Source organism: Cyprinodon tularosa, unplaced genomic scaffold, assembly GCF_016077235.1.
Source record: "Cyprinodon tularosa strain WSP-4 unplaced genomic scaffold, ASM1607723v1 ctg239, whole genome shotgun sequence".
NCBI lineage: Eukaryota > Metazoa > Chordata > Actinopteri > Cyprinodontiformes > Cyprinodontidae > Cyprinodon > Cyprinodon tularosa.
In genome coordinates this window covers 2,016,452-2,032,050 of record NW_024038892.1, presented here as the reverse complement: position 1 = coordinate 2,032,050, position 15,599 = coordinate 2,016,452, and the positions used below count along the sequence as shown (strand labels likewise).

The following is a 15,599-nucleotide window of genomic DNA, read 5'->3' as shown; positions in this document are numbered from 1 at the left end:
TTTAACATAATGCAAACAAATGGATTGAAAAAACAGGGCTGCTGGTGGATCATCTGTTTACATAAGGAAGGAGGGATAAAGACAGTTATTTAATGTAAATATCCTGCTAAACCTTTATTAGCATTTAGCTGAATTTAACCCTCTGATAACTATGGTATTTTCCTGTTGCCTGGTTTGGTTGATAAAGGTAAATTCTCAACTATATGTGCTTTTTGGCTTAGTTGTTTGGCCTCGCAATAGGCTCAATAAAGGCTAGATTAATCCTGGTTTATTTTTTCTTTAAAACTAAAACGAAACACAACTATATAACAAAAAACTTGCAGTCATGTTCTGTTTCAGTTAGCACCTAGCTGGGTGGCATCATTAATAATTTGATTCCCCTCTGAAAATAATGAAGAATAACGAAGTAGTTGTATCCAGCGTATAGCAATATTATTTTACTTAACAGGTTAATAATCTGTTGTTAATTTGAACTATTCAGTTTAGAAACGTTTCTGAAAAAGAGGGGAGAAAAACTGGGTTACGGTATTTTACGCCTTCTCCCTCTGTCCTCTTTGAAACCCAGACTTTGAGCTCTGCATTTTTCAGCCACAGATGTTTTTACCACACTGCTGCTTATTTACACATTTTCTTGTTTTTTTTTTTCATTATCACTATGTCAAGTCACATGCGCGTGTAATTTAAGCCCCAGTATGAGTGTACTGCAAGTGACAGATGGGGAGACCTGATGCAGTGCAGGACCTGAGCACCAAACCATTTTTTTTTTTTATTCATGATTTGTTTCACTTTGTCTACTGCTGGAAAACGAGGCAGAACATGAGAATAATTTATTGTACTGCTGGATTATCTTTTTATATTTGAAAACTATAACAGGACAAATCTTTTATTCTTCTTTTGGGGCCCCCTAAGTCAATGGCTCTTAGAATCGTCCTAACATACAGCGCCCCTGCATCTGTGTAAGGCATGGCTCTGTTCTGTGCAGTGCTGAATTTTGTGACCCTGCAGAGTCCCCAAGCTACAGTACATGGTATCTCTAATGCATGTAATAGTCATTGCACGACATTGTAAAAGGAAAATACACAGGTTTGGTGCTACTGTGCTTTTATTACCTTATTTTATGGACAACACAGTACCTTTGCTTCTTTACATGCCATTTCTCTAATCCCCTCAACAGAAGCAGTGGTCTATTAAAGGCCTTTCTGTCAAACTTAGAACAATGTTTTCCATACACATGCAAAAATAAAGAAAAGCAAACACTAAGAATGTACAAATAAACTATACAGTTAATATTAGTATAAGCCAGCATAACAATGTTAAACTAGTTAAAATACTAGATTATATTAGTCTATAAAGTTCAAATATAAACATTTAGTTTCTCATTTGATAAAAAGTACAGAACTAAATACAGCACAAGTGAAAACATTCACAGCATGTTGTGGTTTATAGCATAAAATAATTCACTAAGATAGCAGACGATGTTAAATTCCTCATTCGGTCATGTGACCCTGCAGGATGCCATGACGTCAGTTTAGTCAGGAGGTAGTCATTTTACATAGCGATAAAACTGCTCTAGATGCACTACTTTCTATTTGAACTTTAATGTTTTTATTGTATTCTAATAAAAAGAAAACCAAAACACACAGAAAAGAAAATGAAATCACTGATAAAATAAGGTTGGTTTTTGATTAGTGTGACCCTTGACTGAACAAATAAGGCACCGGGATTACGTAAGTTTGGAGTCAGCACTTAATTAAACCAGAATATCCTACTTAATTCCCTATCTTGATTTTGTGAAAAAGGCCCCTGGTCGAAGACGGTTCAAACAATACTGAAGTGTAAACAATATTACATAATTTGATAAGTGATGGAAATAATTTTCAAAACAAAAATCTATGTATGAACACTTGTAAATTATCAAAAAAAAAAAAAAAACATAAGTAAAGACAAAAAGAGACAAACATGTGGTCTTAAATGATCTACTTGGAAAAATAACAGGATTCACTAGGATTCTATAATGTTTGTTTTGAATGACTCTTTAGTACTATAATTCAAATTTATGCCATAATCCATCTCACTCCCAGTTTGGGGTTTGCAGTTCAATACAGTTTAAACGCAAACATGTTTTTTCATAAAAAAGACAAATTTTTAGAAAAGATGTGCAAACATTCACATAATTCTTAGGAGACATTGGAAGATCTTAAATGGATCACATGCTTTCTGGAAGAAAATAGCACAGTATATTTTATTAAAAGGGGAGAGGTCTCTTCCATACTTTGCTTTGCTTTCTGAGAGACTTACAAAAGCCTCTATTTCAATTGGAAGGATGTAACAACGCTGTTCAGTCAGAATGTAGCATACCCATAACCAGCAGTCAGAGAAGAAAAATTCTCTCTGTCAAGAAGATTTCTGCAAATCTCTTCTTCCATGGCACCTTTTGTTCTTGTAGTTCCTGCTGCTCTTTTTGGCAACTGATGAGATGAGCCCACAGGAGGCAGATTAAATAAGACTATTGGTACATCAAAATGTCAGTCTGCATTACATCATTACTAAATCAATGTGTTTTTATTGCCAGTATTAAAACTGCTTTACTTCATGGACTTTATTATAATTATTGATCTGACTTATGACAGATTTGAAGATACGATTACTTACTGGTACAGAGAGTAAGGGGAAAAAACAGATGAGGTTAAGAAAAGCTCTGATTCAGGCACATCCTGATAAAGTCAAACACTAACACAAATGTGATAATGTAAAATCAAACTAATATATTATGTTTCAAAAAAACTCTAAGTCATAGTGTGTGTAATGTGAAAAAGAAAATAAAGCAATAAAGTCTTTAAAATTCTAAAATTGTAAGTTTCTTTATTAAAGAAACTTTCTGTACCAGTGATCGTTTTGCTGGTTTATGAGAAGGTACATGCTTTTATGATCAAATTCACATGGTTTGCATATCAATGAAAATATTTGGAATCTCTGTGATGGTCACACGCACCTCAGCCTGCTCTCCTCTTATTACTTGAACAATCATACGCTTTAACAATGAGGTTCACTTTGTCCTTTTCTTAAAAAAAAAGGTGTTTTGTATTTCCAAAATTGCACTGGAAATAATTCAAATCTAAGAGATGTGCTATGGTTTGACAGTTTTTGTGAAACTCTTCCATGTGATGCCAGCTGCTCAGTAAATGTGGCTTTCTTGCCTTTTTTTTCTGTTACTTGCTGTAAAAAGAATCACTCATTGGAACAGCAATATAGATCCCGATGTAGTCTATCACATATTGCTCTAATCTCTGTTGTTGTCTGGATTGTAGTTTTTCTATATCTCTGGCAGGGTAAGACTAACTGAAGGTGTGACTTTAGTTACACTTCATATCCTATGCAAAAAATATGCATTCATAATATCTCTAAAAAAATCTTGATGTGTGAATCTGATTTTTAGATGAGATTATTAACAACAGCTAAATAAAGTCTTCAGCCTCAAAAATACATAATAAGGTCAATTATAGTACAGTATGTCATATGCCCAAACCTCACTGATGTGTTAAAGTACTGTAGCAGTTTTTGAAGTAAAATTTAAGCTAGAGCTTGTCAGTGATAAAAGCAAAGCAAAAAAAAAAAAGATCTTTTCGTATCTTGAAAAAAAAAAAAAAAAAAACTCTATATAAAATATGTATCCATAACCATTTAAAAACAACAGAAAACAACTTCTATGATGCAGGAGACTGGCCACTTGTACACTTTTTTTTTGAGTATTTTTCTGAAAGAAAAGAATCATCCTAGAAATATTCCATTCTTATCACTGGTGTCAACATTCACCTATTCACAACTATATTTTGAATTTGTTGTATCCTGCTGACCCATCCATCCATCCATCCATCCATCCATCCATCCATCCATCCATCCATCCATCCATCCATCCATCCATCCATCCATCCATCCATCCATCCATCCATGGTTTTTAATTTGTGCATATGAAGCTGTTTACGTCCCCCATTACAGGGTAACACAGAAATAGAGACACACAGGACAAACAACCAGGCACCAACATATTTGCACCTAAAAAGGCAATTTATATTGACAAGTTAATTGGACATGTGTGTTTTTGTCATTTTCAAATAGCATTTTAGGGAAAAAAAAGAAAATTGACTTAGTTGAAATAACCAAAACAAAGCAAGAATCGCTGTTCAGTAAGAATTGTTTACAGCATGTGAGGATGATACACTCTCAGTATAGCTCTTACTTCACTTTACCCACTTTACACTAATGCATTTGCTGCACCTACTGTACTTTACCCCACTTAGGGTTAGAGAGGCCAAGCTCTGCTCCCACACAATAAACAACAGATTATGTGCACATTGAAAAACTTTCCTTTTAAAAGGTGGACAGCTAAGAAAAAGACTATGTACTTCTTTAAAAACACAAATTAAGCATCTCAATAGATTTAAGATAAATACGGTTTGTGAGTTCCTTAAATTCACTAATTAAGTCACTAATTGAAAAAAAATTATATACAATATTGCACACACTGATTATTTAAAGCTTTTTTTTTCAATTAGATATGATGACCACTTACTGCTGATAAAATGTAATATTTGAGATAAGAATATGAAATTTGACCAATCAGAAATTGATTTATTGAAAAGCATGTTTAGTGCAGTATGATTGATTTTTATTGCTCTAGTTACAGTAATTAGTGGTGATGAGGGTATCTTTTTGAACCCTTGCTTGATTTGATTTGCCGAACAATTCATAAACAAAGCAGAATACTGAATTGGCAGTTATAGGCTATTTCAGCTATTTAAATGTTGCAAAAACCAAATTGACTGATATTCTGTTTTCCAAACATGCTGGATGGGCAGAGAAGTAGTGAGGCTTCTCTAGCCTGCAATAGGCTTGTCACAATATCAACATTTCAAACTGGAAATCAATACTGATTCCATTTAAGATAAAAAATGTTATCTTTATTTATAAACAGGAAAAACCTGTCTCAATATCAACATGGAATAGATTATCCAATGATAAAATAAGTAACTAAGTAAATATTTCAGAAATATCAAACTAACAATGGCAAATATCAGCAAGAAATACTTGTCTAGAGTACTGATACCATGCTAAATTCATATTGAATCCTTAAGTGGATACAGGGTTTTAAAAAATAACAATACTATGGAAAGTATAAATATTTTCTACAACCGTAATCTGCAGTCCCTAAATCACCTCTTCTGTCCGCGACAGTCTTCTGTCTCGAAGATACTTCCTGTTGCTGCTTCTCCTCCATCTGTGTCCTTTTGCTGAATTTGTATCATTTTCGGTCCTTGTTCTGTTTTGTTTTAGTCATCTGTGTATAGCATTGGATTTGTTTTGTCAAAATAGATGTAATCAAAGGGTTATCATAAAAAGGAACTGATCCTTTCAACACTAGGGAAATTGGCTCAATTATACAGTTGTAATTATGAAAGACAAAAGTTTCTATCCAAAAGCCCCTCCAAATAAACGATTGTCCTAATAATGAATATAATTTGCATAATCACATACTGTAGTATTGAAGTCAGGACCACACCTACCGAGACCAAGGAGTAATGAGAGCGAGAAAAGGCCAAGATATTTCAAAGTCTTGGTCTTGTCCTTCAGGGGTCGAATTTGACCAGTTTGACTTATATTTGCTTAGGGTGTGTTTAGTTATGATTTTGTGCATAGTTTCTTTATTTTACCCCTTTTATTTACCTACCTGGCTAACATTTAGATTTGTTAATCATTATTCATATTTTATATAGAAATAATTAAAAAACACCTTTTATAAAACTTGTATCCTTTATGCTTTACTGCTGGTTCCCCAACAATGATGAAGGCACTTCCCAAATTTCCCAGTGTCAATGTCAACTTTATTTTCAAAAGTACAAAACAGCTACATCTACCCAAAGCGCTGTACAACAAACATTAAAAAGTGCAACAAATGAATAAAAAGATAATTACAAGACTAATATTTTCAATAATCACAGGCTTATGTATCCAAATGGTTCATTTGTAGTGTCGGTGGGACTCCATAATCTTTCATGTGTTATTTTAATCAACAAAGCATCAACGCCACAAACTGTTTATCACATCATGCCAAACTCTTGATATCCCCAGGACTTGCTGTGATAAAATCAAGTTTATTTTTCTAGAAACACTGTTGCTGTTGTGAAGATTACATGGTGGCATGGCTCAGGGGAGCATGGTGTCAAAATTAACAAATGCACTGTCAAAACAAAGTACACAGTACTTGATTGAAAAACAAAACCTCCATGACTGAAGCAGTCCTCACCTTTCTCTTTTTTACAGCATCCATTGTTGCCCAAAAGTGGTGGTGTCAGATGCAGCCGTGTATGGAAGGTGAGGAGTGCAAGGTTCTACCGGACCTCACAGGATGGAGCTGCAGCACGGGCAACAAAGTCAAGACCACAAAGGTGGGTGCGCTTTCTCAAATATATATTTACTCATTTTACCTTTTTCCATTCTCAAAAAACCTATATTTAGACCATGTTCTTCTTCCCTCACACTTCCACTACTTATTTCTCTTTTATTCCAACATCACTTTTCATCACCTAGTACAGTCCTTTCTACTTTCTCATTTTGGATGCATGATCAAATATTTTCAGTGGAAAAATAATAAGGCCATCAAGAATAAGGCATCTAACACACTTATTGAACATGAAAATCACAAATCCCCCTGGTCTCACTTGCCCTGCTTTCCCCAACGCCTCTCTGGCATGCCATCTGACTTGATACAAAAAGAACTTGTTATATCAGATACACAACAGCAAAGAATGTTCTGAAATAGTGGTTTTATGATACGATTTCAGTGGCATGTGCAAGTCGTTTCTAGTAACAAATTCTGTCTATGTATCAAAGTCTTTGTGAAATGCTGAACACCTGTGGGTGTACATTCAGCTCAGCATCCATCTGCACCTCTTTGCCTCTTTTCACTGGCTTGACCCAAGCCACCTCCTACAGAGTTCTACTGTCTGGGAAGAAAACATGTGAGATTCACCGTCTGTAACTTCACTTGTCTGTTTCTAACCTCCATCATTCTCTTTGCCTTCGCACCCTCCATTATTAATGACCGGGTCCAGACCTTTGTTTTCTGCCTAAATAATTGATTGAAGGCGTGGTCAGAGTACAGCAGCAGCGTTGTCTCTCATGGCAATGCAGAGCGATACGAAGAGCTTGATACACATAATATGCTCTTTCTTTTTATTTCTGAATTTCTGTAAAACACTCGGAGATCCCTCAGGAGACTTGGATCCTGGCTCTGTATGAAGGGATGCCATGCATACTTTTTCTATGCCAGCGTTTGATCCAGCAAAAGGAAATTATGTCACTCAAAAAAAAAAAACATTCCCCCTAATCAAAATCTTTCCTTTGCTGTTTCTCTGATTTCCAGATCCTTAAAGCACTTTCTGTTTTCACATTTTGTATCGCTACCAAAACAAGTTATAGCTACCAATTTTAATTGTGTTTTATGAAGTGTAATAATAACCAAAGACAAAATTAATAAAATATGTAAAGTGAAAATAAAATAAAACATAGTTTCCAAACTTTTTTTTAGAATTGCATGTTTGTTTAGAGAGGTGTTTTCTTTTTTTATTCAGCCTTATTTACTCCATTTAAAAAAATTATTCAACATAAGCTATAGGGTTGGGAATTGATAAGATTTTCACGATTCCGATTCCCTTATGGATTCTGTGAAATGACACGATTCCTAATCTATTCTCTTATTGATTCTGTGAAACAATGAACTTGGTAAGTGCACGGTGACATTCGTCTATCTTCTCCTGTGACACCCTATTTCTGCCTCCCTGGAAGAAAACAGAAGGCAGTGAACGGGAGCTGCCAGCCTCTGAGCCAGCCAGGCTACCCGTCTCGTCACAGTCATCTAAATCTAATGGGGAAGGCATCTGTTTAATGAAAAGGCATTACTGTACAATTTCGGGAAATAAACTCATCTCCCCCCGATTTAAATAAACAAGCTCACCTTTCTCTTGTTCCCTGAACTACGGAGCAACTTCAAAGCATGTTTCATGACATCCATTGCAATAGCTAGAATCATGTAAGAATTCAAGCTACTAGTAGTTCTAATTCAGCATGCTAGCAATAAGGGCTGGATTAACGAGAAAGGCAAACTCCCCTGAGAGGTAGGAAACTGGTTTATTTCCAGAAATGGCATATGATTTACTTGGAACCGCATTAAGCACAGCCAGTGATATAAAACTAGCTACTTACCACCCTTGCCTACCATACTGGTCGTACATTAAGCTTCTGTCTCCAAGGCATCAAAAACATGCCATGTTGTGTGCGCAGGTGTTTCTGCATGTTGTATGTATTTCCTCCCACAGAGGAATGTAATTGCCACTTTGCAATGATTGATCGCTTTTTTTTTTCCTGTCAAACTGTCGATCGCTTTGACCGCTTTTGTATTGCTTTTCTAGACTTACGCCTGGTCACATCGTACTTGCTCACTAAATGCTGTGTGCGAAACTTGCGTAAAAACGTGACGTAAGTCCTGCTGCCCAGAGCAGCTCTGGTGCTGCCTGGAATCATTAAGAGAATTGTTAAGCCAGCTGCCAAACGGTGAAATGGAATTGGAACACACAGACCCGGTTCTGAAAAGGAACCAGTTTTCGATTCCCATTCCTAATAAGCTATTCTCTCAGAAGTTGCCCAGTTAGGGAATAAAGTCCACATGTAGAATTTAAAAAGAGGATGATTACAGAGAAATTGGTGATTAAACAGGTTTATGAAGAGCATATTACTCCAGGAGTAAGAGCAGAGTGACTCAGAGCGGTTGGGTTCGAGTCACACCAGGATTGCATTATTGCGCTGTAGTTGTACATAAATGTAGGCTTTAAATATAACAATATGACAGCCTGCTCTTTGTCTGGTCACCTTACCTCTCAGCTCATTCCATTTCCTTTCTGGTTTTAGCTTTATAAAAAAGATGAGTTATGTAAAATATCTGTTTTTCCCCTTCCAAAATAAACATTTGGTGGCCCATGGTGTTCTATGAAATGAGGTTGTCCTTGCCTCTTTTCTGGAGCTACAAGAAATGTTAGATATTTTCGAGTAAAATGCAATCCACAGTCTGCACATAAAGTGATTAACTTTGAAACTCTACTGGATTTACTGCCTCATTGATCCGGTCTCATCTAGATCGACAAGGACTTGCCTTTTTCATACTTGACTTGAAGTGTCAAGTGTGAAAAATATACGTACGTAAACACGTAAAATAGAGGAGCGTTCAGTGGACCACACTTCTGGGATGCTTCAAGGACGCTCTGCGGCATTGACGTATTTGCTAGAACCCCGGGTTTACAGAACTAATTTAAAAATTGAAATGGTGCGCTGCATTTGCATACATCTACTAAGACATATGTATACCTCTTCCAACTAAAAGAATATAGAGTGTCAGTCAGAGAAGCAACTATGGTAACATTGGAGGAGCTGTAAAGATTTTTGGCTCATATGGGAGAAGGTATATACTGGAAAACCATTACCTGAGCCCTAAACAATGCTGTTTATAAAGACTGGCAGGAAGAAAGCCATAATGGAAAGAAAACTGTAAGAAATTCCATTTACAGTTTGCTACAAGTTAAAGCAAATATGTTAGGCCAATACTACACACATCCTCATTCCCAAACCATCTCACGGGGTAGCTGTTCTTCAGCAAGGAAAGGACAGGTGGTCAAACTTGATAGGAATATGGAAGGAACTAAACACAAGGACTTTGAGGATAATTATCTGTTATGGCTGCAAAAAACTTGAGACTAGGGTGAAAGATCACCTTCCATCAAGACAACAACCCTGACGCTGGGTTTACACTGACTATTCTACCAAGTCACATTCTCCAATTATCAAATTACAGTCATGTTTTGAAATGGCCCAGTCAAAGTCCAGACTTAAATTCAGTTAAAAAAAATGTATTGCAATCCACATTAAATTTTCTATTTATTTAATCTGACTGAGCTTACACTATTTTTGAAAGAATAAGGTAATTCTCGCTACTCATATTTTTATTTGTAAAAATGTTCTTCCATTTCTGCACTTAATTTTCCTAGACTTTTTTGGGAAATCCAGATCGGTTACTTTGGGCTTTGTAGGTTTAATTGATAAAATGTGAAAAGATGTAAGTCTTAAGATTCTTTAAGCTACATAAAATAGATTTAAAAAAATGGGCAAATATCTATTCATATATGAAACAGACTTACTGCTTCATGTTATGAAGGTCGCTTAGAAGCTGGTTCACATACAGTATCTCAAATTTAACAGTATCAGCCCCAATGTTTGCATATAACATTTTTCAAATAGGATCAAAGCAAAGCAGGCATCACTTTATTGTTGATGCTGCTGTAGCTTAAAAGAGCACAAATATTTGCTGTCTCCTGAAGTCATGTCTTTGATCAATGATCTGTGGGGCTATTTTTGTGTATTTCTGTCTAGATTATTTGGGAGTGTTAACTTTTGTGTTTGCCCCAATGATGAAAAGATTTTTTTTCTTGTTTGCTTTGCTGTTGTACGGTGAGGTCAAGATGCGCTGGCATCCAGATCAATAGCATCGAACGATCTCTTATAGTCCCATTAAGACCTGCTCGTAAATTGAAATTGACGATGGGCCACAAGTGAAAGAAAGAAGGGATTCCAAGGGGGAGGGATATATTGTGCTGCAACAAAAAAAAAAAACAAAGAACAAAATGCAAGATGAAGACAAAAAAGAATAAATAATAACTGAGTTAGCAATAGTAATATTACAGATTTTATTAATTTTTTTCCCAAAATGGATATATTTTCTGTTTGTCTCGGTGCTCCTGGCTTGAATTGGAAGATAGGTGGAGAGGAGGAGGGTAGAAGGAGGAGACAAAGGAGGGGACGGGAGACAGCTCGATCGATGCCAAATAATATCATATGGATGAACAAACTGACATGGCCACAGAGGTGTCTCAGACTGCAAGGCAAAGGTGTGAAGATGAACAAACAGGAGTAAGCAAATACAAAAAGGCATCATTATAAAGTAGACATAATTTTGTCCAGATTTGATTCATGCAAACTACACTAGCAGTAGGATCTTTTTCAAACCTGACCTAGATTTAACCTAAAGGGTGGAATAACGTTTAAAAATAGGATTTGAAAAGAAACCAAACAACTAAAGTAAACATGCATGAGTAAAAAGCAGGACCAATCAAATAACTGATAGAGACAGCCAACCTAAGCATATGTTTAGCAATCAGGCATAACAATGTCCCCTTAAAGAGGTAAAGTAAAAAATATACGGATATATTTTGTATCTGGCAGCATGGGATAATTTTCAATCAGAGTAGATATCAGGAGAAATCAGGGAAATGGTCTAGTGTAAAACATTAAGGAAGTCTAATTAAAGACAAATTATGGTGACCATGTTACTACTGTAGGTCAAAATAAAAAACTCCAGCTTTTGTCGAGGCTCCCTGGTCTATCGTGGTCAACCACTATGGTAAACCAGCCATTGATGCATGTGGGCAGAGATGGTTGGCCCTTGTGGTCTGATCCATCAGAGGAGCCACTGTAATTTAAACTGCTGAAGAAGTTAATACCGGTAGAAAGCCGTGACAATGCACAGTGCATTAGCGTGTCTTTATGCATCTGAACATCAGATCATGACCACATGGAATCATGATGCACTATGGAATGAAAGAGATGAAAGCCGCATTAATGGTTTATGATGTATTCTGCTGGGAAATCTTGGTTCCTGCTAATCAATGCGGATGTTACTATACATACATTACTATCCAGATAAACCTTGTTGCAAACCATGTCCACTTTTTAAGAGATAGTATTACCTGATGGCTGCCTCCTGCCAAAAAGCCAATGGTTTAGGAGTAGTCTGTGGAGAAAAGAGTGGAATTTAAGAAGCTGAGGCTTTGATGGCTCAGTCCTTTTTTGAAACCAGAACTAGGAGTACGGCACTACTAGGTTACAGAAGCTGTGGTTATAAAAGAGAGTGATGCTTTCACACTGAAAGTTAACAGTGGGGACAGATCTTAAAAAGTGCAGCACTCAAAAACATCACATGTATAATGTACAGACCCATGTTTTTTTGTGCACCTTTTCTTAATAACTGTTATTTTCACAGAATTTGGTGCATTTTTGTGCGTCAAGACACTTGGTTGTAATATATTTAAAATTAGGTTTTAATTCTATAGTAAAGACACACAAAAAATGCTTTAGAACTTTGAAATTTTTGGATGTTACCAGGATTTGACTGGCAATGAAATAGGTATAACAATGAAAAAATATTGCTTTGCAAGCAAGTGAACAAAAATAAAATACATTTTGTATTATAAAGGAGCAGAGGTCACAATATTTCACGAAGAAAAAAAAGCAAGAGTACTCCAGATAGATGATAGATAGATAGATAGATAGATAGATAGATAGATAGATAGATAGATAGATAGATAGATAGATAGATAGATAGATAGATAGATAGATAGATAGATAGATAGATAGATAGATAGATAGATAGATAGATAGATAGATGTATTTTGTGTCATGAAAAGCAATGTGTTGCAACTCATGCAAAAACATGTGTAAGGAATAATACAAACATTGACAGGGTAAATAAAACAAATGTCTTCTCATAAACTCTTCTGTCAATGTAGATGAAAGTAATTACCAACATGAAAAAGTCATTCTGTGTTCCACAGTAAGCTGCAAAAAAAAAAATTGCTTTAATAAGTCCTGAGAAGTGTGCCAAATATAACAGTTTCAGGTGTAAGTTAGCCCTTAAAATACAGGCAAGAGAAAAGGTACTGATAAAAAAATAATAATATTAGGCACTCCCTTTGTGCTTTAGAGAGTAAGCAACAGGTGCCTGAACACTCTTTTATTACTTTCCTCACAAACTGACATGAACATGCATTTTTTTTTATGTAATGAAAAACCAGCTAGAGGGATTTTGACTTTGCATGGTAAATAATAGCAGGCAGAGAGATGTTTCACTGTACATTAGCAGTGAAGTTGCTTGACAACAAACTCCAGCAGTCTCTTTGATCAGGTGTGGAATGGATGCCCAGAGGAAATGGGAATGGACCCAGGAAAGGTGGCCTGAAGCCATGTAGCTGAAGAATGCCTTCAGCTGTCATCTCATAGGAAACCAGACTCTAAACTCTCTCAGCATAGGCTGGTCCTTGTACTTTGTTAGTTACCTCATCGTTAGATGACTGAACAAAAGAGAGACTCCCTCAAGAATTAGGAAAGAGGGAATAACATGCGTTAAGACTGAAGGGGGGAGCCCCCAGGCAACTCCAACAGAAAAAAAGAAATGCAGTTCTCAGATTCCTAGAGAGTTAGGTCTATTTCACGCTCCAGCATAGAGGCCTGTGTTTGTTTGCCAACAAATTGCTTGAAATTGACCAAAATTAAAGTATGAGTCAAGAAAATGGACAGATGGTCAGATGAGATAAGGAGCTGTAGTGATTAGGGCAGCTAACTCAACAAACAGACGTAATGATGTGGCAGGCAGCCAGGTGATGAAAATGAGGTACCGTGGGCTGGCTGCCACAGCTCAAGCTGTGTCTTGTTTAGATTCTTGCCAGGAGACACTGGCACTCTAAAGTATCAGTGCTAAACCAACAATACCTTTTCACTACTGTAACCATGTAGCTTATTTAAAGTTATGAATTAGGTGTCACCAAGTACATCTTAACCTGAAGTTTTGCTTGATAATTAGCAAAAAATGTGACTGTCTCAGTCGCTCTGACTGTCATGAGCAGTGTGAAAAGGACAAAAACACTAACCCGACTCACCTCTGTTGTACACAGATATGTTTAAGATAATGACTGGTAAAAATCTGAGTTATATTTTGATTAAATAAAAAGGTAAGGAGAATAAATTACTTAGTTTAAAGTAATTACATTTTCTTTTTGTAGTCTAAAGCAAAAATGTTGAGTGAATTCTGTTGGTTAAAATAATTTCTGTTTAAAACAATTAATGAAAAAATTAATGGTATATATACTACCAATCCCCGAAACTGGTAGTAGGATGTTAAAGGATTTTCCACTCCGGACTTTGAACTTGTAGAACATCTTTATAGGTGCATATTATCTATAAGTTATTTCCATATGTTTATATTGTATGAGTGATTTAATGGGAATGCTGATGGTTCTTTTCTTTTCCTTTTTCCCTGCTCCAGGTGACCCGATAGTCCTGTTATTCCAATACAAGAAGTGCAGGATGGTGGCAAAGTTATTAACACAGAACATTGGACTTGTCAACTTTTAAGGAAGTGCACTCATATGGATTTCTATGGGTACCCAGCAATTGTTTAATTTTTCCAAGGATATCCGGGAACTGATGGCTGGAGAAACAGGACTCTATTACTGCTTGTCATCATGTTAAACATAGCTGACTTTCCGGAAGTCTTTTCAACAAAGGACTATGTTACCCACAATCCTTTAATGCAACAAAAAAGTGATAAAAATCTATGATTTAAATATAGTTAGATAATGGTCAAACAAATTATTTCCAAAAGCTCCTATTCTTTATCTGAATTTTCTGGATGTGTTTTAGTCCATACTGTATACGTTGTTGGAATCCTTTTGAGCCCTGAAAGCGTCACAAAAAAGGCTGTTAATCCATAATACTTGCCTCATGTAGTAATGGTGACATATTCAAATTTACGTGTGCCACATAAAACCTGCTTAAAGCTGTCAAAAAAAGATTTTCAATCTCTTTTGTTTTTTTTCATTTTTTTTTCTACACTTTAAGAACATTTCACCATGAGCAGGTTGTGGCTTACCACATGCCATTTTTTTTTTTAAATACAGAGTTTGTCTTTTATCTGCCTTTTATTTTTTACAAAGAATAAAAATCCTTCCAGAGGCAAAGTTAGACTAATACAAACTAAATGTTATGGTATATTAAAACATATAAACATATAAAAAACAAAAAAGTAAGAATGGAATGAATGAAATTAATGGGGCTAGAAATAAATTGATGCTCTAATGATTTTAATATCTGTGTTTTTAAAAACGCCTGTTAACCGCTATTGAGTACATGTGTCAGTATTATATGAAATAAAACCTTTCAAAAAACAATCTTTGTATGGTTTATTTTACTGCTCTGAAGTTTTAAATCACCACACTATCTTCTCAATAAATTAATTAGTAAAGTATTTGGGGTGATGGATTTGTTTCTACAGAGAACCTGAAGTAAAAAAAATAAAAAATCATTATCATTTATTAAACTGCTAATTACTTTACAGTTAACCTCATAAGTTTCATCATGTTGTTGCAAACAAGCTGAAATATCTCTTTCCTCAGGGGTCGTCTATGATGTTTTACTGAGAGCTCATTTATCAGCAGCTTATTTCTGGAAAAGTAAAACTGGCCTCTTTTAGAGATAAACTGTGTTTATAATTTCAGATGTTTTTTAACAGGTGAAAAGAGAAAAATGTGTTTGCAGGAGAGACCCAGGGGACTACTTAGGGTAGTAAACAGTACTTTTTGCAGGAGATTGTGACTGAATTTATTCTGCCTTTTTATGTAATCCAGTCAGGAAGTGAGATTTTTTTCAAAACAAGGTTGTTTTATGGT

The 15,599-nt window shown here is 35.7% G+C and overlaps 1 protein-coding gene across 1 annotated transcript in view; it reads left to right on the top strand.

Moving 5' to 3' along the window:
• The window catches only part of LOC119784980 (chemokine-like protein TAFA-2), a 137,021-nt gene extending 121,920 nt beyond the window's left edge, over positions 1 to 15,101 (top strand). The window contains exons 4-5 of the mRNA XM_038287319.1: positions 6,319 to 6,443; positions 14,198 to 15,101. Of these exons, the coding sequence (XP_038143247.1) occupies positions 6,319 to 6,443; positions 14,198 to 14,209 (137 nt within the window). The 3' untranslated portion in view covers positions 14,210 to 15,101. The remainder of the gene's footprint in view (positions 1 to 6,318; positions 6,444 to 14,197) is intronic.
• Positions 15,102 to 15,599: the final 498 nt, after the last annotated feature.